We start from the raw sequence: 22,408 nt of genomic DNA on the forward strand, positions 1-22,408 counted from the left end.
ACCGGCCTCTGCTCCCATTCGCTCATAGGAATGAATGGAGGGCGGCTGTGCAGGCGCAGTGCACCACCCACCACTTTCGGGCTCCGTTCTCCACTGCTGGGACCCGCACCTATCAGACAATGGGGGGGTGTATACTGGTGATATGCCCCCAATGTCTGAGATGGGACAAACCGTTTAATATTTGTTTTTTTCCTGTCAAAGGCAGAAAAAAAGCCTGAAAAAAATAATTTAAAACGTGAACAAAAAACGCCATAAAAACGCATGCGTTTTTTTAAAGAGACTGTAATGAGTGAAGGCTCAGGCAGCCGGTCACGTCCTGTTTGTCACTCTATTGAACAGACGCAATGGACACACGGGACTTCTATACAGTCAGACGTCACAGAGGCTTCCCCAGCTAATTGTCTCTGCTCCCCCACGTGATTTCGTACGTCACTGGCGTCATGACGCACCGTTCGGAGGCCTTGGCTGACGTCACCCCCCCTATGGGAAGCCCCGCGAGCCCCCATTGACGGCCTTCAGCGCGCCTTTTAACCTCTTCGCCCCCAGATGGCGCCGCCCGATGGCTCCAAGCTGGACGGCTTCGCTCGCTTCAGCTCGTGAGGCGGCGGACGCAGCAGGTGAATAAACGGGAGAAGGGAAGGGGGCGAGGCGGCCGCCCTCACTACACACCTCGGGCCGCCGTCCTGTTAGTAATAAGAGAAACAGGCATCGCGGGAGGCAGCTCACTCCGGGGGCCTTCGGAGGCGGAAATGTGTGCAAGTAGAGGGTATTGGTTTTGCGCGGAAAGCCCCCAAACGTAGGTGTCTAGCAGGAACGCCTGTCGGATTGTTTTGCATATGTTTTGCCTTTGCTGGAGCATTTACTTTTTGCCCCGGATGAGGAGTGTCGCCCCCTGGTGCTCGGAGCGGCTGAGGTCACCCGGTGATAAGTGCAGTTGGAGCAATGTGTGAGTAAGGCTGACTCCTGTCTGATGTCTGGCACTCACTCACCTCTACTACACCATGCCCCAGCACTGCTGCACCCCCCCCAAACATCTTATTCTAAAGATATGCCCTAAAAAAGTTGCTAGTTTTATTTTTCAGTCATTTGACAAATAGTTTTCACATATTATCCCTTCACCTGCTGCCATACTCAGCGATGTATCGTTATTCTGCCACTTAACCCTATAATATCTAAAAAGTCCCAATATTTGCCGTTCTACGTGTCACATGACGAGTCACAGTGGTTCTGTTCACACGTGCAGGTTCTTCAATGTGGTTTTTAAAGCCAAACCCCAGTGTGCATCATAAAAAGGAAAGTATAGCGTGTGCCTGTATGGCGGGGCTTGTTTTTGCCAATGTGGAGGGTAGTGTGTGATCCGGGCCCCACCACTAAGAGGCGCTATTTCTCATGACTTTTAGGTGCCATGTATTAAAGTGAGCATGTATCTCGGGGTCTGAGGCTTCATGTGCAAGGGTTTTTTCATGTGTTTGCATGAATTTCAATTGCATATTTTTTAACAAGTGTAAAAAAAAATAATAATAAAAAAATAATTCCAGGTCTTATAGAGAAGACATGATAAATGCCAGAAGTGCGCCAAAAACACATAGACTTAAACCGTCTTTAAAGGGGTTTTCCAGGTCTTGAAATAAATGGCTGCTTTCTTCCAAAAACAGCGCCACCCTCGTCAGTGGCTTGTGCCTGGTACTGTAGGTCATTGTAGTCAATGGGGCTGAGCTGTAATACCACACACAGCCAGGTGTGGCGCTGTTTTTGGAAGAAGGCAGACATCTATTTCTAGTCCTGGACAAACCCTTTAGCCACCTAGGACGTAACGGCAGGTGACGTGTATAAAGCGGGTCCTGGAGTCGTACAGCTCACGCCTGGCTGTTTAACCCCTCGATGTCTGTGGCCAGTAGTGACGCAGCCGTGGGGTACTGAGCGGTTCTCGTGAAGGTCACGTGTGAGGATTTGTTCCACCCTGCGATAGGAAAATCAGAATACACTGATAAAATGATTGTGGGTTCAAGTCTCTCAGGGGACTAACTAAAAAGTTAAAAGCAGTGTAATAAAGGTTGTTGTTGTTTTTTTTTTTTTTTAACATTTTGTTATAAAAAAAATATATATAGAATCCAGTTTATAAAATATCAAACTATTTCTACTGACCTGTCCAAATTAAAACATTGTATTCACTGTGGGAAAGAAATAAAAATCCCAGTGCTAGATTTTTTTATTTTTTTTTTTTTGGGGGGGGACCCTCACCCTCCAAAAATATAGAATAACAAAAGGATCAAAAGGTGTGATGTTTCCCAGAATGGTATGGATAAAAACTGCAGCTCACGCTACAAAACGTAGCCCTTGCACAGGTCAGAGGACAGAAAGATAAAAATAAATAAGTTATGGGCGCCAGAATGTTTTATTTTTTAAAAGTTTAGAATTTTTTTTTTTTAAGTGGTAAAAAATAACAAACTGTATAAATTTGGGGTCTCCATAACTGTACTAACGCGTAGAATAAAGTAAACATGTCATATACCGTACAGTGAGGGGCTTAAAAAGCTAAATACAAACAATGGCAGAACAGTTTTTATTTTATTTTTTATTTTTTATTTATATATTTCTTGTCATTAAAAAATGCCTCTTTCCACACATATATATATATATATAAAAAAAAAAAAAAAAAAGGCCCCAATACACTTTAAAAGCAAAAATGTACCTGGCAAAATTGGTTAAGTCCTTTAAAGGGGTACTCCAGGAATTAATAAAGTGAAAATACCTAAATATTATATTATTGTAAATAGATTCCCAAATACCTTTCATTAGTTATAGTGGCTCATTTTGTCTATCAATCATTAGGAGAAATAAAATGGCCGCCGTCCTATTAGTTCACACAAAACCTGTCCTAATCACACTGGACAAGTTACTTCACAACACTGAGGTAAAGAGCTGCCTCATCCCCTCATAAAGGGAAAAAAATAAGTTTGGCTGCATGCGCCCTAAAGGTGAGTAAAGTTTTTGTTTTGTTTTATCTGTACACTACTTCCTGACATATTTGACATTCTCTCAGAGCACCCCTTTAAATCTCGGGACTACCCCTTTAATGGAAAACAATTGGCTGGCCCTGTAGCTAAGTGGTCAGGGCAGCGCCATGCGGAACTTTGGTTGTGGGTAGTGTTGAGCGAACTTGTGTTTTAAGTTCGGTTTATTGAAGAATCGCGTTATGGATTCCGCTACCATGGACCATAACGGAATTTAGAATCCATAACGGGATTCTTCGATAACCTGAAACCTAACTTTAGACGCCAAACTTAAAACACAAGTTCGCTCAACACTAGTTGTGGGTTCAGATCACACTTCTTGAGTCTTTTTGCCGCTTTTCGCCTATCTTCAGAATAGAAACCCCCTAGGTACAATGGACTTCAGGCACACAACAACTTTCCGGGCGTTAATAGTGCAAGCGAAGACAAAGAAAATTGTGATATATCTTATTAGAGGAAAATGCCTCTTTCTTCACTTATCAGGCTCCTCTCTTCTCGCACCGATCCCTCACTCAAGTCACTGCTAATTCTCTACGCAGGAGGCAGAAAGACACATTTTTAGCTTTACTGAGGGTTGGGGTTACAGCCTCTATCTCTATCCTCCATAGACTTTTATGGACAGCAACTGTAACTTGAACCCTCAGTAAAGCTGAAAATCCATCTCTGCCTCGTGCAATATTATTCAGAGTGCATCCTCAGCAGATGTTGGAGATGTTTTCTGTCCTCTTGTAACGTGTGACGTCTTGTCTTCCCAGGGACTTGCAATGAGGTGTTAGAACCTGGTTTCGCTTCATCCAAGTGACTTGACCTAAATGGCGCAGCATGACTTCGCTCCAGCCTGGCTTAGTTTCCCCACACCGCCATCGTCCTCAAAGGTAAAGCATTGCTTCTTCTATGGGGGGGGGGGGTCAGTGTCAGTGCCAAGAGTTTGATCCCCACCGATCAGATACTGATGACCTATTGTCCATTACATCTAAGGAGCGTGACATAGGGAGAGGGTGACTGTAGGGTGCATATGGGTTACAATGGTAACTGTGGGTCTAGCTGTGGCCTCCATAGGTGTCATAGACCTTATAGATTGTGTTCCTGCGCGACTGCTTATGAAGTGCAGGCTACTGACCATTGTAGAACACTGCGCTGCGGTGGAGCGGTACAGCATTTGCACGCAGATTCGGGGTGGAGGTTTTCGGGGTACAGAGAAGGGATTCCTCATGAGGATGGATTTATCAGTTTTAGCCCACTCTGACCACCGAGAAGCATTCTGAAGGTCTGGTGCGCCTGGACAGCCGACACAACGTGATCCGGAGACGTCAGAATTCTTCCGACGCCTTTGATGCTGCTCACGGACGCTCCAGTGGAGGTAGGTTGTATTTTTGGTGTCGCTTTTAAAGCTCAGGATAGTACATGGTGCCATTAGATACGGCCGCAGTACCAGGTAAATCCAGTGCACCCCCGAGTGTGATCGAAAGAGTGTCGGAGGCGGAGGTCCTCCAGGGGGCACTTTGGGGGTGAGGGGCATTGCTCTTTGATTTTGGATTTTTAGCATCCAGTGGTCTTAAAAGGGGTTTTCCTGTCTCAAAAAATGTTGGACTATCATTAGAATAAGCACTCATTTTATAACGGCGGGGATCTAGCAGCGGGGCCCCCAGTGGGCAGGCAGTTGTTGGGCCATCCTCCTAAAATGTCATGTCTGTTTTAGTAATTCACTGGCATTGCCCTTGTAATGACTATTTTATGACTGGCCATTTCTATTATTCCTGCTAGAAGTTAAGAATGAATTGCTAGCAGTGTGCAGTGAAGGTCCAGATGGGGGCACTGATTGTACAGTATTAGACTGTGCAGGGACACCCCTAGCTGATAGCACCCATCTGGACCTTCATTGCGAACTGTTAATAATTCATTTATATTGTCTAGTAGGAATAACAGAGGAGCACATTATAGAGTCCTAAGAATAGATGGGGGGGATGCAAGTAGTTACTACAACAGGCATGTCAGGGGAGGTTTTGCGTATAGCAGGCATCCTCAAAGTGCGGCCCTCCAGCTGTTGTAAAACTACAACTCCCACAATGCTGCTGTAGGCTGATACCTGTAGGCTGTTCGGGCATGCTGGGAGTTGTAGTTTTGCAACAGCTGGAGGGCCGCTGTTTGAGGATGCCTGGCGTATAGTAACAGCTTTTTTGTGGAGTATTCCGTGCCAAAATCGTCACCGTAAATCCGGGTTGCGTTGTTTCCAATGGGAACCTGCGTTGCCGTTCATACGGCTGCGTTTCCATTCCGCGCGGGTGTGACCTCCATATCAGACGGTCGTCTCTTCATTGGTGCAGTTTCCACGTTCCATTGAATGCGGCTAATCCGCGACTTGATGGACTACAAATCGGAGGCTCAGCCGTGCTTTTCCGCTGCACGATTCCACGGCAAATACACGTCAGGTTTTTCTGCTGTGTGAACGTCGGCCTAATCCTTTTTCTTCTTAACCGAATTAATCTCCGTTTATCTTCTTGGTTCATGGCTTTAGGTAATTTGGGGAGAAAAGAGAAAGCTGTCTGGCGCTCACAAGGCAGGAATGGATCGGAGAATATAAATCAGGGCGGTACGCAGAATGGCACGGGCACCCGCTCTCGTAGCAGCACGGTTCATGGTGGGAAAAGCCCCGGGCATCGTGAGGGGAGTGTGTCGGAGAACGATGCAATGCGAAAAGATGACCCCGACAGACGCAAGCAATTCGAAGCTGAAGACTTTGTATGTATACGACCACAGCTCATACAGTGAACAGCAGGGGTGTATTCAGAAATTGTGGTGACCATGCGGTTTTATCACGGCGTGTGTTGCGGTTTTATAGATGAAACACATTTGTTTTACACTTTTTTTTTTTTAACCCGTCATAACTGCAACCACATCGAAAACCGGGGCATAGTGTTATAACCCCACCTCGCCTTCAGTGTCTTAATACAGTGTAAGTGCATGGTCACACAGGTGTATTAGCGCACCCAGCATTCCATGCGTTTTCTGCACTTTTTTAAATGCGATTTTCAAGTTTGAAGCAGTTTATTGCATGGATTTTGACTTCTTGTTGATTGCAATGAGAATTTCCACGCCCAGTCCGCACTACGATAGTGTTTTTTTTTTTTTTTCCCTGACATGAATTTTCAGTCAGGTGAGGTATTACCCATTACCCAGTGATCCAGCGCCTGGATTTCCCATTTTATAGCTAAAATCAGGCGTGGATTCAGAGGCTGTTTTTATTTTATTTTTTTTCAGAATTTTCTGTGGAAATTCTGCAAAAAAATAAATGCAAAACCCAATTCACATGCAGCAGAAAATACCTGAGCATATTCGATGGCACGCAGGTTTTAGCCACATGATTAGGCCTGTTTCACACTTGCGTTGGTAATTCCGGTTTTCAGATCCGGCAGAGGATCTTAATACCGGAAGTAAACGGATCCGTTTTGATTTCGCGCATCAGAAGGCATCCGTTCAGTTAGGATGTGGTTGTGTGAAATCCAAAACGGAAATAAACAGATCCGTCAATAAATACATCGAAAGTCAATGGGTAACGGAATCGTTTTTTTAGGCTCCTAAAAAGATGGATCAGTCACCATTGACTTAACATTGTTTTCAGTGCCGGATCCGTTTTTTTTTTTTCTCCAATTTTATGACCGGACACAAAACGGAATCCTGATGCATCCTGAACAGATCTCAGAATGCATGAGGACTAAACGGAAACGTTAGTTTCCCGATCCTATACCGGAAAACAACCACGCAAGTGTGAAAGCAGCCTAAATCGCCACGTTATAATCTGTAGAGTCTAAGGCGTCTTTCACACGGGCGTCATGTTTTTTTGCCCGGATAAGATGCTGGTGCGTTGCGGGAAAATGCGCAAGTGCAAAACATTGTAATGCATTTTGCGCGCGCATGAGAAAAATCGGCATGTTTGGTACCCAGAAGGTGTTGTGTAGATTGTATTATTTTCCCTTATAACATGGTTATAAGGGAAAATAATAGCATTCTTAATACAGAATGCTTAGTACAGTAGCGCTGGAGGGGTTAAAAAAAATAAAAAATTTAACTCACCTTAATCCACTTGATCGCGCAGCCGGCATCTCTTCTGTCTTCTTTGCTGTGCACAGGAATAGGACCTTTGATGACGCCACTGTGCTCATCACATGGTTCATCACCATGGTGAGGGACCATGTGATTGGATCATGTGATGTGACGTCACCACAGGTCCTTAGCCGGCAGCTCAACATTACAGAAGAAGACAGAGATCCGCAACTACGCGATCAAGTGGACTCAGTGAGTTAATTTATTTTTTATTTTTAACCCCTCCATCACTATTTTACTTTGCATTCTGTATTCAGAATGCTATTATTTTCCCTGATAACCATGTTATAAGGGAAAATAATACAGACCGGGTCCCCAGCCCGATCGTCACCTAGCAACCATGCGTGAAAATCGCACCGCATCCGCACTTGCTTGCGATTTTCACGCGGCCCCATTCACTTCTATGAGGCCTGCCTTGCGTGAAAAACGCAGAATATAGAGCGTGCTGTGATTTTCACGCAACGCACAAGTAAGGCGTGAAAATCAATGCTTGTGTGCACAGCCCCATAGAAATGAATGGGTCGGATTCAGTGCGGGTGCAATGCATTGCACCCGTGCGGAATACTCGCCCGTGTGAAAGGGGCCTAAGGCTTGAAGATTTTACGTCATCTGAACAGAGCCAAGGCTCTGCTCACACACCTACTTTTGTATGCACTGGATTTATACATTTCTATGAGAATTTCCTTATGTGACACGTTTGATCAGCTGTGTTGTAAAGTCTAGTCAGCAATGACTGATGTGTGGCGTGGCAGTGCACATGTCCGGGTGTGTAGTAAAACTGCTCTCTCTGCTTCTAGCACAGCAGATAGTCACAGCATGGCCCGTCATATGCATTATTATTTTTTTTCTTTAATTGGTTGAGATGTTTTATATTGTTTTTCAGCCTTCTTTGAACCCAGAGCATGAAAAAGAGTTCAACCAAAACAAGTCTGTAGCTGCAGGCGTTTGGGGTGAGTCTTTACAGTGTCTTCTATAGATTTCTTTAGGGGCTATAACAATGGTTTCAAACTTTTCGCTCTCCAGTTTTTGTGAACTACAACCCCCAGCATGGCCTGATAGGTTGTAGATGGCAGGGCATGCTGGAGTTTAGTTTGGCCACAGACTGGAGACTACAAATCCATGGTGTTCTGTTTAATATGCATTAAAGGAGTTTTCCAGGATAGGCCATCAATATGTGATTGTGGGGGGGCGGGCATCCTATGTTCTGCAGTAGCTCCGGTACACATTGGATGGAGCGGTGGGTTGTGGCGCCGATTAGACCCCCACCCATCAGATACTGATGGTCTATCCTGAGGACGGAGCATCTATTATACAGTGAGGACTGCTTTCCATCTTCCTCTAAAGAACGGAGGAGGAAGAAGTGCTGGAGCATTGTCATGGCACACTGGCAGGGCTTATACACAGTCTTTGGGTCTGTCCAACCAACTGCAATGGGATTTTGGGAAGTCTATGACCACCTCTGGTGGAAGCGGCTGACCAGCACATTGCCAATCCCTTTAGGTGGTTGAGTTTCTTCTTCTTTTCTCCTTGTACAGAATATCCTTTGAACAGTAGATCCAGACCTTCTCGAATGCTGGTCATTAAGAAAGGGATGAAGGATGACTTCTCACTGTCTGGATATCCGATTGCAACAAGTTCTCGCTCTTCTGACGTGAAGAATGAAGGCGATGCTCCCAAGAGCCAAGCACCCAAAGAAAACAGCCCCACTCAGGTAAATTCCCGCTACATAGTGTGATGAGTGCAACATGACTGGGGAAAATCCCGGCACATCCTATGGAGGACGCATTCATCGCACACTTCCAGAAATGGCCTTTTAGGTGCCACTGGTCAAGCGTTGGTCCAGGTGTGAAAGGTCAGACTGTTACTGGGGTCCCCTGTATGTCACGTCGTTCTGCTCCAGCGTGGAGGGGGCCGGACATGGCTGCTAACGGCTGTTGTTTGTCCCATAGGAACAGCGTTGTCTGGAGGTGGATGAACACGAGCAGCAAAATCTGGATTCTTCTAATGAGATCTTCAGACCAAATCAGTGTGCACATCCTGACTCTCTGGACATGTCTCAGACGTCAGTGGAAGAGGTAGGTGCTAATCTTAAAGGGGTTATCCAATAGTACAAATACTCCCCCCCCCCCCCCCCCCCCCACAATGCCCGGGCCCCTCCTATAAACGATACTGTCGCTGCAATTTAGGACAAGTCCCAAACTAGGGAACCACACCTCACTGTGGGGTTCACATTGGTTATTAAGTTCCCCCCATGTGCCAGTGGATGCGACTGACCCAAGAATCGAAGACCCAGACACTTTGCTGCCGGGCAATGCCCGTAGAGCCAATTTTATTATTTGTATATTGGGGGTCTAATCGCCACCTCTTTAGCCATCATTTTTAATATGACCAATCGGGAATGAAAAGACAGAACACAGAAGTTAATTCAGACCGCTGTGTGCTAAAATCTAAGATCTAAACGTATATGTTCTGAAATATTGCGTGTCGTATTTCCATCACTGGCTGATCCGGCCGCTATGCACATTGTGTAAGTGACGAGTCCTCCACCGTTCCTCTTCCATGCAGGATGTGGATGATTGCAGCCTGCAGAACAGAGGAGGCACTCTGCTTCAACGGGATATCAATCTAAACTTTGATAAGGGCGAAATCCCCCAAGGAAATGGAAACCCATTCACTTCCAGGCAAATCACGCGCTCTTCTACCTTTCCTCAGGAGAATGTTCTGTCGAGTTCACTGGAAGAAGAGCACAGGTATTTATCGCTGACTGCAAGCAGAGGTTGTATCCATGATTGTCTCAGCTGCAGCCTACGCTGCTCCTCTCCTGATCATGTGCTGGGGCTTTACTGTGCATTACATTTATTGGTATGTGGCGGTATTCATAATAAAGGTATTTTATGTAACATAAAGGGTTTTTCCCATCTGGGATATCGATGGCAGATTGCTAAGAAATGCCTTCAAGGTCATAGGTGTGGGTCCCACCTATGGGACCTGCACCTACCTCCAAAATGGGCGCACTCTGCTATTTTCGGAAGTCCCATAGCAGTGAAGAGAGGGTGGCCATACATGCGCAGCCGCTCTACATTCCGGGTCCTGTTCTGGAGATAGGAGCTGGTCGCAGAGGTGGGACCAGAACCTGGCTGACATTAATGGTATAATCCTATCAATATGCCATCAATGTCCCCGATGGGAAAACCTCGTTAGCTGGGGAGTCCTGTTGTACATAAATTTTACTAATCCTATACTAGTGTATAATGGCATACGAACCGCTAAATTCCCTCCGAGCTTACCTTAGCCTTGGGTGGTGGTGTAAACAGGCAACGGCATCCATAGCCTTTCCAAGATGGCACTTTTTTTATTCTACTGCACAGACACAGGATGTGATCGCCTCCCTGGATACCTGGAAGCCCAGAGGCTATTTAACATGTTCTTATGCCGTTACACTAGTGCTGTGGTCTTGGTCCTATCTTCCTCGGTGCCCCCATTTCCAAGAAAACTGCAGTTTTGTAATATGCAAATGAGCCCCTAGGAGCAACATGGGTGGTGCCGTTGCACCTCAAGGCTCCGCTCACTGTCCTTCATGCCGCGCAGGCAGTGAAAACGTATTTACGCCTGGACCTGAAGTCTTGCAGGAGTGCGTTCATTACATGGATATCGCCCATCAGCCCGACATCTCCATCCCTTTGCTGCGCATGTGCCAAACGCACTTCGGGGCCAGGCATGAATATGTTTCCACTGCCTGGCCTGTCAGTCTTAGCGGTGGGAGCACGGCATGAAGGGCGGTGAGAGATGCAATAGCACCATCCCAGTGCTACAGACTATAAAAAAATAACTAGGAGCCATTGGCTACTGAACTGAAAACTTTAGTCGCCAAATTTAAATGCATATAATTATAATTAAAAAGATGAGACAGTAGTGCGCCAGCTCTATATACAGCAGACTTCCTGCCAGAACTAGGAAACATATAGGAGACTACAGCAACACCTACCTCTTCCATCCATTGACATCTCCTGTCATGTAGACGTTCTCTTTCCTCTTTTGTTTGACCCAGACCGCCATGACCGATTCTTTCTGCCGCATCTAGGCTCTGCAGAGTTTGTTAAAAACATGTTAGATTTTTGTAATTTTTCTATAAGTCTCCCCACCCTGGTATCCCAACAATCTCATCCTGCTGTCCCTCCCAGTCCTGTGCCCACTGTGTTCCCCAATGCCCCTGCTGAAAAAAGTGACCCCAGTAGATATAGTGTCCCTATGGTGCCTGCAGGAATTATAATGCCCCCTAGAGTGCCCGCTCCCAGTAATAATAATGTCCGCTAAAATGCCCCCAGTAATAATAATAAAAAACCTATATTGTGCTCCCAGTAGTAATGCCTGTATAGTGTCCCCAAAAATAATGTCCCCCACAGCGCCCCTCCAGTAGAGGAACGTCCCCCACAGCGCCCCTCCAGTAGAGGAACGTCCCCCACAGCGCCCCTCCAGTAGAGGAACGTCCCCCACAGCGCCCCTCCAGTAGAGGAACGTCCCCCACAGCGCCCCTCCAGTAGAGGAACGTCCCCCACAGCGCCGTCCAAAGGTCATATGTGGTATTGCAACTCGGCTGCATTGAAGTGAATTAGCTTGAGCTGCCCCACTGCCAGCTGGAATGGTTCTGAGACCCTCCAGGGGTCCTGTAAGCTGTTATACCGAAGATGGAAGCTCCGACTACACTTGGGGTTTTTATAGTGAATTGGGGTGACCCTGGGCATAGCTCACATAATGAGTTAAATCCTGATTGACTTGCAGGTTGTTGAAGGAGATGGGCTGGCAGGAGGACATTGAGAACGATGAGACGTATGCACCGCTCACCGAGGACGAAATGAGGGAGTTCCAAGCCATTAGCGAACAGGTAAAGGTGGAGTATATGTAGATGAGAGGTTCTTCTAGACTGTCACATGGCAGTGGTCGCCATGTGCTATACAGTCAGTAATTACCGGTGACTATACAGTCGATAAGTGTGTAAGGGGGGGATCAGGAATTTTGGATGTCATCGTTCTCCATTCTTTTTTTCTCATGGGAGGTAAGCTCCTGACAGATCTATGGAAGGCAAAGAGGGATTTGGGGGGTTGAGAGGAGGAGAGGGAGGTGGAGGGGAAAGGGGGCAGAGAGGAACCCAGAGGGTGGGTGAGAAAGAAGGTTACCTGGAGGGGGTGGGAGGAGAGGAGTGGCGAAAGAGGGCAGAAAGTTATCTGGAGGGGGTGGGTTGAGAGGAGGGGGGCGTATGGGGAAAGGGGGCATAGAGTTACCTGGAAGGGGGGGGGGGTGAGAGTGAGGCTATAAGACAGTCTTAGAGATGTGCATTTTTCGGTTCTGGGCCGTTATTCATCAAACCCCTCCATCTCTTGCCAGCTGCAGAAGAATGGGCTCAGGAAGAACGGACTCCTGAGAAATGGCCTTTCTTTAGCGTTCAGGTTCGATCCTTGGAAGCGCAGCACTTTCAGTACTACATATGTGGACGACGATACAGAGACCAGCAGCAGCAGCAGCGACACCTCAGATGACGGCGACTACTTGTGAGGTCACAAATAAACCTGCTGTTCGAAGGGTTAATGATGTCTCGTAGCTGGAGACTCTTCTGCCGAGGACACTGTAGACTTGAAGACTTTGATCTGTTCATTGATTCTTTCCTGGCTCTGGACGGCGGTGGCAGAGTAGAGAGGAGACCATTATTGGTTACTGCAAACCCATTTTGCCAAGGTTTCTGTTCAGCTGTTTCCAAAAAAAAAAGAAAAACAAAAAAAGCACTTTACTCCCTTTTCCTCCACCGCAGCCTCGCACCACGATGTAGCATGTCTCAGATGTTTTCTTTCCTTGATGCCTTGAAGCAGATTTTTTTTTTTTTTGCACAGATTTAAAGCATTGTTTTCAGTGTTTCACTATCAAGGTTCTGTTAGGTTTCCGGATCGGCCCTGGCATTTGTGAAGTGACCTGGACTTAATTCTGTTCAAAATTAAACTTATTTTGATATTTAAAAAAATAATAACTGATTGGTTTTAATCACTGCAGCTAATATGGGGGAGAAAAAATGCTGAATGTTGAGTCCAGTCCTTGAAAGGTGCCCATGTCGAGGATGGCTAAGGCCCCTTTCACACGAGCCAGTTTTCCCGCGCGGGTGCAATGCGTGACGTGAACGCTTAGCACCCGCACTGAATCCTGACCGATTAATTTCAATGGGTCTGTGCACATGAGCGTTTTTTTTTTTTTTTTCACGGATCAGTTCTGCTTTGCATGAAAAACGCAGCCTGTTCTATATTCTGTGGTTTTTCACGCAGCCCTGGCTCCATAGAAGTGAATGGGGCTTCGGTGAAAAGCGCATCAAAAAGCATTGCACCCGAGCGGAACAAAACTAACAACTGGAAGCAATCGCAGACAAAACTGACTGAACTTGCTTGCAAAATGGTGTGAGTTTCCCTAAACGCAGCCAGACCTAATCCGTCACGCTCGTGTGAAAGGGGCCTAAGGCTTTAGTTTGGGTCCTTAGGTCCCCTGGTGACACTTGGATCTGTAGTGATTGCGTTCTGGCTGGAGGAGTTGTTAGGCCTGATGCACACGACCGTTGTGTGCATCCGTGGCCGTTGTGCCGTTTTCCGTTTTTTTTCGCTGACCCATTGACTTTCAATGGGTCCGTGGAAAAATCGGAAAATGCACCGTTTTGCAGCCGAGGCCGTGATCCGTGTTTCCTGTCCGTCAAAAAAATATGACCTGTCCTATTTTTTTGACGGACAACGGTTCACGGACCCATTCAAGTCAATGGGTCCGTGAAAGAACACGGATGCACACAAGATTGGCATCCGTGTCCGTGATCCGTGGCCGTAGGTTGCTTTCATACAGACGGATCCGAAGATCCGTCTGCATAAAAGCTTTTTCAGATCTAAGTTTTCCCTTTGTGAAAACTCATATCCGACAGTATATTCTAACACAGAAGCGTTCCCATGGTGATGGGGACGCTTCTAGTTAGAATACACTACAAACTTTGTACAAGACTGCCCCCTGCTGCCTGGCAGCACCCGATCTCTTACAGGGGGATATGATAGTACAATTAACCCCTTCAGGTGCGGCACCTAAAGGGGTTAATTGTACGATCATATTCCCCTGTAAGAGATCAGGGCTGCCAGGCAGCAGGGGGCAGACCCCCCTCCCCAGTTTAAATATCGTTGGTGGCACAGTGTGCGCCCCCCATCGGGCCCCCCCTTCCTCCCTCTATTGTAATAAATCGTTGGTGGCACAGTGTGCGCCCACCATCGCCCCCCCCTCCCTCCCTCTATTGTAATAAATCGTTGGTGGCACAGTGTGCGCCCACCATCGCCCCCCCCTCCCTCCCTCTATTGTAATAAATCGTTGGTGGCACAGTGTGCGCCCACCATCGGCCCCCCTCTCTCTATAGCAGTAACAACATCGGTGGCAGTGTGCGGCCTCCCATCTCCCCCCCCCCCCCCCCCGATCATTGGTGGCAGCGTAGTTCCGATCGGAGTCCCAGTTTAATCGCTGGGGCTCCGATCGGTAACCATGGCAACCAGGACGCTACTGCAGCCCTGGTTGCCATGGTTACTTAGCAATAGTACAACAGTAGAAGATTCATAGTTACCTGCTTGCTGCTGCGATGTCTGTGTCCGGCCGGGAGCTCCACCTACTGGTAAGTGACAGGTCTGTGCGGCGCATTGCTAAAGAACTGTCACTTACCAGTAGGAGGAGCTCCCGGCCGGTCACAGACATCGCAGCAGCAAGCAGGCAAGTATGAATCTTCTACTGTTGTACTATTGCTAAGTAACCATGGCAACCAGGGCTGCAGTAGCTTCCTGGTTGCCATGGTTACCGATCGGAGCCCCAGCGATTAAACTGGGACTCCGATCGGAACTACGCTGCCACCAATGATCGGGGGGGGGGGGGGGAGATGGGAGGCCGCACACTGCCACCAATGTTGTTACTGCTATAGAGGGAGGGGGGGCGATGGTGGGCGCACACTGTGCCACCAACGATTTATTACAATAGAGGGAGGGAGGGGGGGCGATGGTGGGCGCACACTGTGCCACCAACGATATTCAAACTGGGGGGGTCTGCCCCCTGCTGCCTGGCAGCCCCGATCTCTTACAGGGGGATATGATAGTACAATTAACCTCTTCAGGTGCGGCACCTGAGGGGTTAATTGTGCTGATCACGGCCCCCTGTAAGAGATCGGGTGCTGCCAGGCAGCAGGGGGCAGTCATGTACACAGTTTTTCAGTATATTCTAACCTGAAGCGTCCCCATCACCATGGGAACGCCTCTGTGTTAGAATATACTGTCGGATCTGAGTTTCACGATGTAGCTCATATCAGACAGTATATTCTAACATAGAGGCGTTCCCATGGTGATGGGGACGCTTCAAGTTATGTTCGGGTGTCCGCCTGGCCGTGCGGAGGCAAGCGGATCCGTCCAGACTTACAATGTAAGTCAATAGGGACGGATCCGTTTGAAGATGACACACTGTGGCTCAATTTTCAAACGGATCCGTCCCCCATTGACTTTCAATGTAAAGTCTGGACGGATCCGTCTGAGGCTACTTTCAGACTTAGAAATGTTTTAACAATATAATGCAGACGGATCCGCTCTGAACGGAGCCACCGTCTGCATTATATGAACGCAAGTGTGAAAGTAAAGGGACTCCTGACTTTACATTGAAAGTCAATGGGGACGGATCCGTTTGCAATTGCACCATATTGTATCAACATCAAACGGATCCGTCCCCATTGACTTGCATTGTAATTCAGGACGGATCCGTTTGGCTCCGCACGGCCAGGCGGACACCAAAACGACTTTTTTTTCATGTCCGTGGATCCTCCAAAAATCAAGGAAGACCCACGGACGAAAAAACGGTCACGGATCACGGACCCCGTTTTTGCGGACCGTGAAAAAAAAACTGTCGTGTGCATGAGGCCTTAGGCTGATTTCAGATCAGCTGTAATATGGCTTCTAAAATGCTCCAATTTTTTTTCTTTGCATCACCATATTCTGACCCCATAACTTTATTTATAGCTATGTTTACGGCGCTCTGCGAGGGCTCATCTTTTGCAGGGCAACCTTTACAAAAAGTTGGTACCATTTTGGAGTGTGTTTGACTTTTTCATCACTTTACTTTGGGAGGTGAAGCAACAAAAAAAAACGCTTATCTGCCATTGAGATTATAATTTTTATTTTTTTCTGTTACCGTATGGGATAAACACATTTATGGTGTAGTAATACGGACGTTTTGAGATGTGCCAGTGCAAATTATAATTTTTCAGCATTTTTAATATGGGGAAAGGGGGCACTTTTAATGTTTTTTTTTTTTTTTCTTACGTCCCTCTAGGGGACATTAACATGCAGTCAGTCATTAGATCTCTTCTTCCATAAACGACATGTATTTATGCATGCAGACTATGGGGAGAGTCAATATATTCCTACGGAGCACTGTGCCCTGCAGGCCTCCATAGGAGTATACCTGTGGTAGGCATGACGGCCTCCAGCAGGCTCTAGGCCACCACTGCCAACAAACGGCTTCCCTGATCTCAGAGCAGGGAAGCCATTCTTGCCCTGGGAGCACAGCGCTCCCGAGGGAAAGACATCTCAGCTGCGGTGGTCACAACTGACCACAGAATCTCAGGGGATAAATGTCTGTGCTATACATTATCGCCAATCACAGACATTAGTCCCTGTTGTCTAATTAAAACGGCAGAAACCCAGCAGCTCGGGTAGGCTCCATTCTTTAAAGACCTGACGTACGGTGCTGGTTATAGGCGTTGTGAACTTACCCCAATCCATAAGCTAGGAGATGTGTATGATCTGTGGAGGGGTGGGTGTCTGACTGTTCAAGAGCATGAGGGTCCTGTCTGAATGGAGAAGGTCAAATGTGTGCGCTGCGGCGCCATTTATTCTATATCGGGCGGGCAAAGATGGATGAACACAAGGGTCTGGAATTTCTGCCAGTCCCATGGAGAATGAACGGAACGGCAGTGCACACATTTGACCTTCTCCATTTATAGAGGGCGGACACAGGACTCATTCTCTTGACCGGTGGTGGTCCCAACAGCCAGACCTCTGTCCTGTGGATAGGCAATACATTGAAATCCTGGGACAGCACTTTCTGTGCCCGTGCTGTACGGGAGTATATAGCGCCTCAGAGAGGTGAAACCGGTACCTCAGAAGTGTTTTTCATGTTTTACTCCAAACATGGCGGCTGCTGCAGATACCGCAGGACGCTATCACAGCATGAAGACCTCTCCTATGTTACATCAGGGCTGTCTACAATGTCCCCAACTCACACACAGTAATGTATTTTACATACAGGTTCATTTCAGGACCCTCTGTGCACCCCCCCCATTATGAGACTTTGTCTTCCTTGAGATGCTGTAGGATCTTCTTGGCATTATCGGTGCTCCATCCTTGTCCATGCAGGGGCCCCTCACATACACCGACGTACGTGTCCAGCACCCTCTCCCCAATGTCTTTAAAGTGAAGACCTGGATTTGGATCCGACGTCTGGTGCGAGGCCGTCTCCATGTCCCTGCAGTATCTCTGCGCCCAGTAACACATCTCCCCGCAGTACATCAGAGCCAGAACGTGGATGTCACTGAAGATCCCTGCACAAAAAGACAATCACTGCCAAGTAGATGGACGACGCCAGTACTGGAAATGCCCAGGTTCCCCTTTATACCACTGCAGAGTAATGCACGCAGTGGTTGGCACAGTTTTTGCAGGACCCGTGTGTGATCACAGCTCTTGCACACCCATCACTGGTGTCTGTGTGAATCCCTCCTTTACCTTTCTCCAGCAGACTGGCCGTGGTTATGTCCTGATACGAAACCTTGTCATCCAGCTGGACAGGACTCCGTGTATGGAGCATTTTCAACAGGTAACAGACGCCATCTTGAAGACACTGGGTATTAAGAAAAGGTTTTAATATAATCGGAGGTAATTCATGTACACAGCCCCCCAACAGTTTTACCAGACCCTGGGGGGTCCAGGTGATGCAGCCGTCTAAGACCAACTTAGCGGAGCCTACGGACACACGTGGAAGTCACCACCAGAAGGGTCGCCTGTGGTCAGCAGCAGCGCCTGGTCATATGTTTCACACCATTTAAAGAAAATGTTCCAGCTCTGTTCACACTGGTGTCCGTTTCTCCAGGATACATGACTGATATCGGGCTACGTGGAGCTTGAGGCCTCTTGCACACGACCCTACGCCCTCCGAGATATACTGTCCGTGAGCGGCATTGATCGTGCACACGAGAGCGCACAGCATCGTAGATTACAATGATGCTGTAGACGTCGGGCCGCCCGCGGGGCTATTGTCCTGCTCTCATATGATCTTATGGGTCGTGTGCAAGAGGCCTGAAACTGAGAAACTACAGTGATCATCAGCTGCAAGTGTCTCCTGCAGCGCCACCACAGGAGACATAGGGCATTACACGGAAGTGAACGGCCGGTGTGTGTAATGTGTGGAGGGCGCTCTATGCCTCCCCGGTGTAATGTGTGGAGGGCGCTCTATGCCTCGCCGGTGTAGTGTGTGGAGGGCGCTCTATGCCTCCCCGGTGTAGTGTGTGGAGGGCGCTCTATGCCTCGCCGGTGTAGTGTGTGGAGGGCGCTCTATGCCTCCCCGGTGTAATGTGTGGAGGGCGCTCTATGCCTCCCCGGTGTAGTGTGTGGAGGGCGCTCTATGCCTCCCCGGTGTAATGTGTGGAGGGCGCTCTATGCCCCCCCGGTGTAATGTGTGGAGGGCGCTCTATGCCTCCCCGGTGTAATGTGTGGAGGGCGCTCTATGCCTCCCCGGTGTAATGTGTGGAGGGCGCTCTATGCCTCGCCGGTGTAATGTGTGGAGGGCGCTCTATGCCTCCCCGGTGTAATGTGTGGAGGGCGCTCTATGCCTCGCCGGTGTAATGTGTGGAGGGCGCTCTATGCCTCGCCGGTGTAATGTGTGGAGGGCGCTCTATGCCTCGCCGGTGTAATGTGTGGAGGGCGCTCTATGCCTCCCCGGTGTAGTGTGTGGAGGGCGCTCTATGCCTCCCCGGTGTAGTGTGTGGAGGGCGCTCTATGCCTCCCCGGTGTAATGTGTGGAGGGCGCTCTATGCCCCCCCGGTGTAGTGTGTGGAGGGCGCTCTATGCCTCCCCGGTGTAATGTGTGGAGGGCGCTCTATGCCCCCCCGGTGTAGTGTGTGGAGGGCGCTCTATGCCCCCCCCCGGTGTAATGTGTGGAGGGCGCTCTCTGCCTCCCCGGTGTAATGTGTGGAGGGCGCTCTATGCCTCCCCGGTGTAATGTGTGGAGGGCGCTCTCTGCCTCCCCGGTGTAATGTGTGGAGGGCGCTCTATGCCTCCCAGGTGTAATGTGTGGAGGGCGCTCTATGCCTCGCCGGTGTAGTGTGGGGAGGGCGCTCTATGCCCCCCCGGTGTAGTGTGGGGAGGGCGCTCTATGCCCCCCCCCCGGTGTAGTGTGTGGAGGGCGCTCTATGCCCCCCCCCCCCCCCGGTGTAATGTATGGAGGGCGCTCTCTGCCTCCCCGGTGTAATGTGTGGAGGGCGCTCTCTGCCTCCCCGGTGTAATGTGTGGAGGGCGCTCTCTGCCTCCCCGGTGTACTGTGTGGAGGGCGCTCTCTGCCTCCCCGGTGTAATGTGTGGAGGGCGCTCTATGCCTCCCCGGTGTAATGTGTGGAGGGCGCTCTATGCCTCCCCGGTGTAATGCGTGGAGGGCGCTCTCTGCCTCCCCGGTGTAATGCGTGGAGGGCGCTCTCTGCCTCCCCGGTATAATGCGTGGAGGGCGCTCTCTGCCTCCCCGGTGTAATGTGTGGAGGGCGCTCTCTGCCTCCCCGGTGTAATGTGTGGAGGGCGCTCTCTGCCTCCCCGGTGTAAGGTGTGGAGGGCGCTCTCTGCCTCCCCGGTGTAATGTGTGGAGGGCGCTCTCTGCCTCCCCGGTGTAATGTGTGGAGGGCGCTCTCTGCCTCCCCGGTGTAATGTGTGGAGGGCGCTCTCTGCCTCCCCGGTGTAATGTGTGGAGGGCGCTCTCTGCCTCCCCGGTGTAATGTGTGGAGGGCGCTCTCTGCCTCCCCGGTGTAATGTGTGGAGGGCGCTCTCTGCCTCCCCGGTGTAATGTGTGGAGGGCGCTCTATGCCTCCCTGGTGCAGTACTGAACAATCCTCACCTGGTGGAAGGTGCCGGGATCTCTCAGCGCCCATCTCTCCCTCTCCCCCACGGTATGGCAGTACATGTACAGCAGGGCTCCTCGTCTCCAGTGCAGACATTCCTGAACTTCTGCATCAAGAGCTAAATCCTAAAAAAAACAAAAAAAAACACAGGATTGTATACACATAATCCAGGCAGATGCATTCTGGGAATTGTCAAGTAAAAGTTCCGGCGCTTCTTCACCTGCTGGGACAGAACTTTGCCTAACGAGACAAATCAATTCGTTAGGGTCGTTTCGCTCGTCCCTAGAGCCACCTCCAGACTGCCCTCTAGTGGTGGCGACCAGCAGAAAACATTTTTCAAAGTATCTAGGCAAATATTTCAATGGTAGGTAACCTGACTTACCCAAAAACCTGTGGCCTCCAGCGGTTGTAGAACTACAGCTCCCAGCATGCCCACCAGATTGCATTACATATAGAATACAGGGATAGACACTACCTGCTGGTGGTTTCCTCTGGCCAGCCTCTCGGGTTCTGACAACATTTGGAGCAGATCTCTCACTTTCTGCAGGGAGTCGTCTCCTGGGAATTCTTCCTCCACCAGACGGGTTTCTTCGTAGAAGGTGATGTCTAGTAACGCCTGCCCCAGGGGAAGACAAGGAGTCCGAGTCAGCGCAGTCCATGAAATCCCCGACAGACTCAGACTTGTTGTCAGACTCGCCGCAGTTGTCGGCCCCAATACGCGCAGACGAAGGACGGATTCACACAATGCGGATTTGGTGCAGAAATTTCAGCAAACACCGCATTCACCTAAATGGGGTTCGCAGAAAACGGGGCGTCCGTCAGTCAGACACATCTGCAGAGTGTGAATTCACCCTATCTGGCGCTCGGAGACCCAGGACCCCTTCATACCTGAGTGTAAAGTCCCAGACACGAGGCCCAGTCCGCGCCCCGCGCCTCCTCCTCTGCGCACGCCTCATCCAGTCTCTGCACCGCAGCCGAAGCCTTCAAGAAAAGTGCACCTAGAAGACAAGAGAAGATGGCACCTGATGAGGAGGAGACATCACCCACTCTGTGTAATGGAAGGCGGCACTTCTCGGGGTTCAGATCCCCCCATCGTTCACTGACTAGCCCCCCACCCATGGTGCTCTACAGATAAACCCAGCTGAAGGGGTGTCACGTGACGTGCAGCTGTAGGCAGGATCTGGCAGTATATACTGACACACTGTGTATACAGACCAGCACGGTACTCTGTCCTAGCTACAGGTCTCCAGCAGGGGGCGCAGGAACCATTCCCCAGCAGCAGCGCCGCGTACACACTGGGCTTCCCTCAGCTCCAGTTTCCAGGGTCTCACCGTCTCGTCCTCCCTCCTGCAGCCTCTGCCGCAGACTCCCCGCCCGGGTCCTCCACTCCAGGCTGCAGGAGGACGCCATGTTGGCAGGGAGGGGTCACATGGGCTGCGGTCACATGACCGGACGGGAGTGGGCGGGGTCACCAGTAGTGTGTATTTCCTCACCAAAATCTATGATAGGTCCAGTGGCTGGGAGTATACTGGTGTGGTTACTGGTCCTGTACTGGTGTCACTACTTCTATACTGGTGTGGTTACTGGTCCTGTACTGCTGTCACTACTTCTATACTGGTGTGGTTACTGGTCCTGTACTGCTGTCACTACTTGTATACTGGTGTGGTTACTGGTCCTGTACTGCTGTCACTACTTCTATACTGGTGTGGTTACTGGTCCTGTACTGCTGTCACTACTTGTATACTGGTGTGGTTACTGGTCCTGTACTGCTGTCACTACTTCTATACTGGTGTGGTTATTGGTCCAGTACTGCTGTCACTACTTCTATACTGGTGTGGTTACTGGTCCTGTACTGCTGTCACTACTTCTATACTGGTGTGGTTACTGGTCCTGTACTGCTGTCACTACTTCTATACTGGTGTGGTTACTGGTCCTGTACTGCTGTCACTACTTCTATACTGGTGTGGTTACTGGTCCAGTACTGCTGTCACTACTTCTATACTGGTGTGGTTACTGGTCCTGTACTGCTGTCACTACTTCTATACTGGTGTGGTTACTGGTCCTGTACTGCTGTCACTACTTCTATACTGGTGTGGTTACTGGTCCTGTAC

At 49.2% G+C, this 22,408-nt stretch overlaps 2 protein-coding genes across 4 annotated transcripts; one reads left to right on the plus strand and one right to left on the minus strand.

Annotated features, from left to right (window-relative positions):
- The first annotated feature begins 295 nt into the window (after positions 1 to 295).
- GPBP1 (GC-rich promoter binding protein 1) lies at positions 296 to 13,125 on the plus strand. Of its 3 annotated transcripts, none has more exons than XM_044276697.1 (10): positions 296 to 617; positions 3,770 to 3,889; positions 4,251 to 4,374; positions 5,530 to 5,753; positions 7,999 to 8,065; positions 8,651 to 8,826; positions 9,065 to 9,190; positions 9,681 to 9,865; positions 11,895 to 11,997; positions 12,498 to 13,125. In XM_044276697.1, the coding sequence occupies exons 2-10, from the start codon at positions 3,827 to 3,829 to the stop codon at positions 12,663 to 12,665; spliced, it is 1,236 nt and encodes a 411-aa protein (XP_044132632.1). In that variant the 5' UTR covers positions 296 to 617; positions 3,770 to 3,826; the 3' UTR covers positions 12,666 to 13,125. The 3 variants fall into 3 exon arrangements, with proteins under 3 accessions (XP_044132632.1, XP_044132633.1, XP_044132631.1); XM_044276698.1 differs by lacking the exon at positions 296 to 617 and adding an exon at positions 716 to 950; XM_044276696.1 differs by lacking the exon at positions 296 to 617 and adding an exon at positions 717 to 946.
- Positions 13,126 to 16,299: 3,174 nt separating this feature from the next.
- On the minus strand, positions 16,300 to 21,741 carry C1H5orf51 (chromosome 1 C5orf51 homolog). Its single transcript, XM_044293609.1, has 6 exons — positions 21,629 to 21,741; positions 21,186 to 21,295; positions 20,773 to 20,913; positions 20,294 to 20,422; positions 17,924 to 18,038; positions 16,300 to 17,742 (listed from the first exon to the last, which is right to left on the minus strand). Exons 1-6 carry the CDS (start codon positions 21,705 to 21,707, stop codon positions 17,483 to 17,485), a joined length of 834 nt encoding a protein of 277 aa, XP_044149544.1. The 5' UTR covers positions 21,708 to 21,741; the 3' UTR covers positions 16,300 to 17,482.
- Between the last annotated feature and the right edge of the window lie 667 nt (positions 21,742 to 22,408).

This window comes from Bufo gargarizans, chromosome 1, assembly GCF_014858855.1.
Source record: "Bufo gargarizans isolate SCDJY-AF-19 chromosome 1, ASM1485885v1, whole genome shotgun sequence".
In the NCBI taxonomy this organism is placed as follows: Eukaryota; Metazoa; Chordata; class Amphibia; order Anura; family Bufonidae; genus Bufo; species Bufo gargarizans.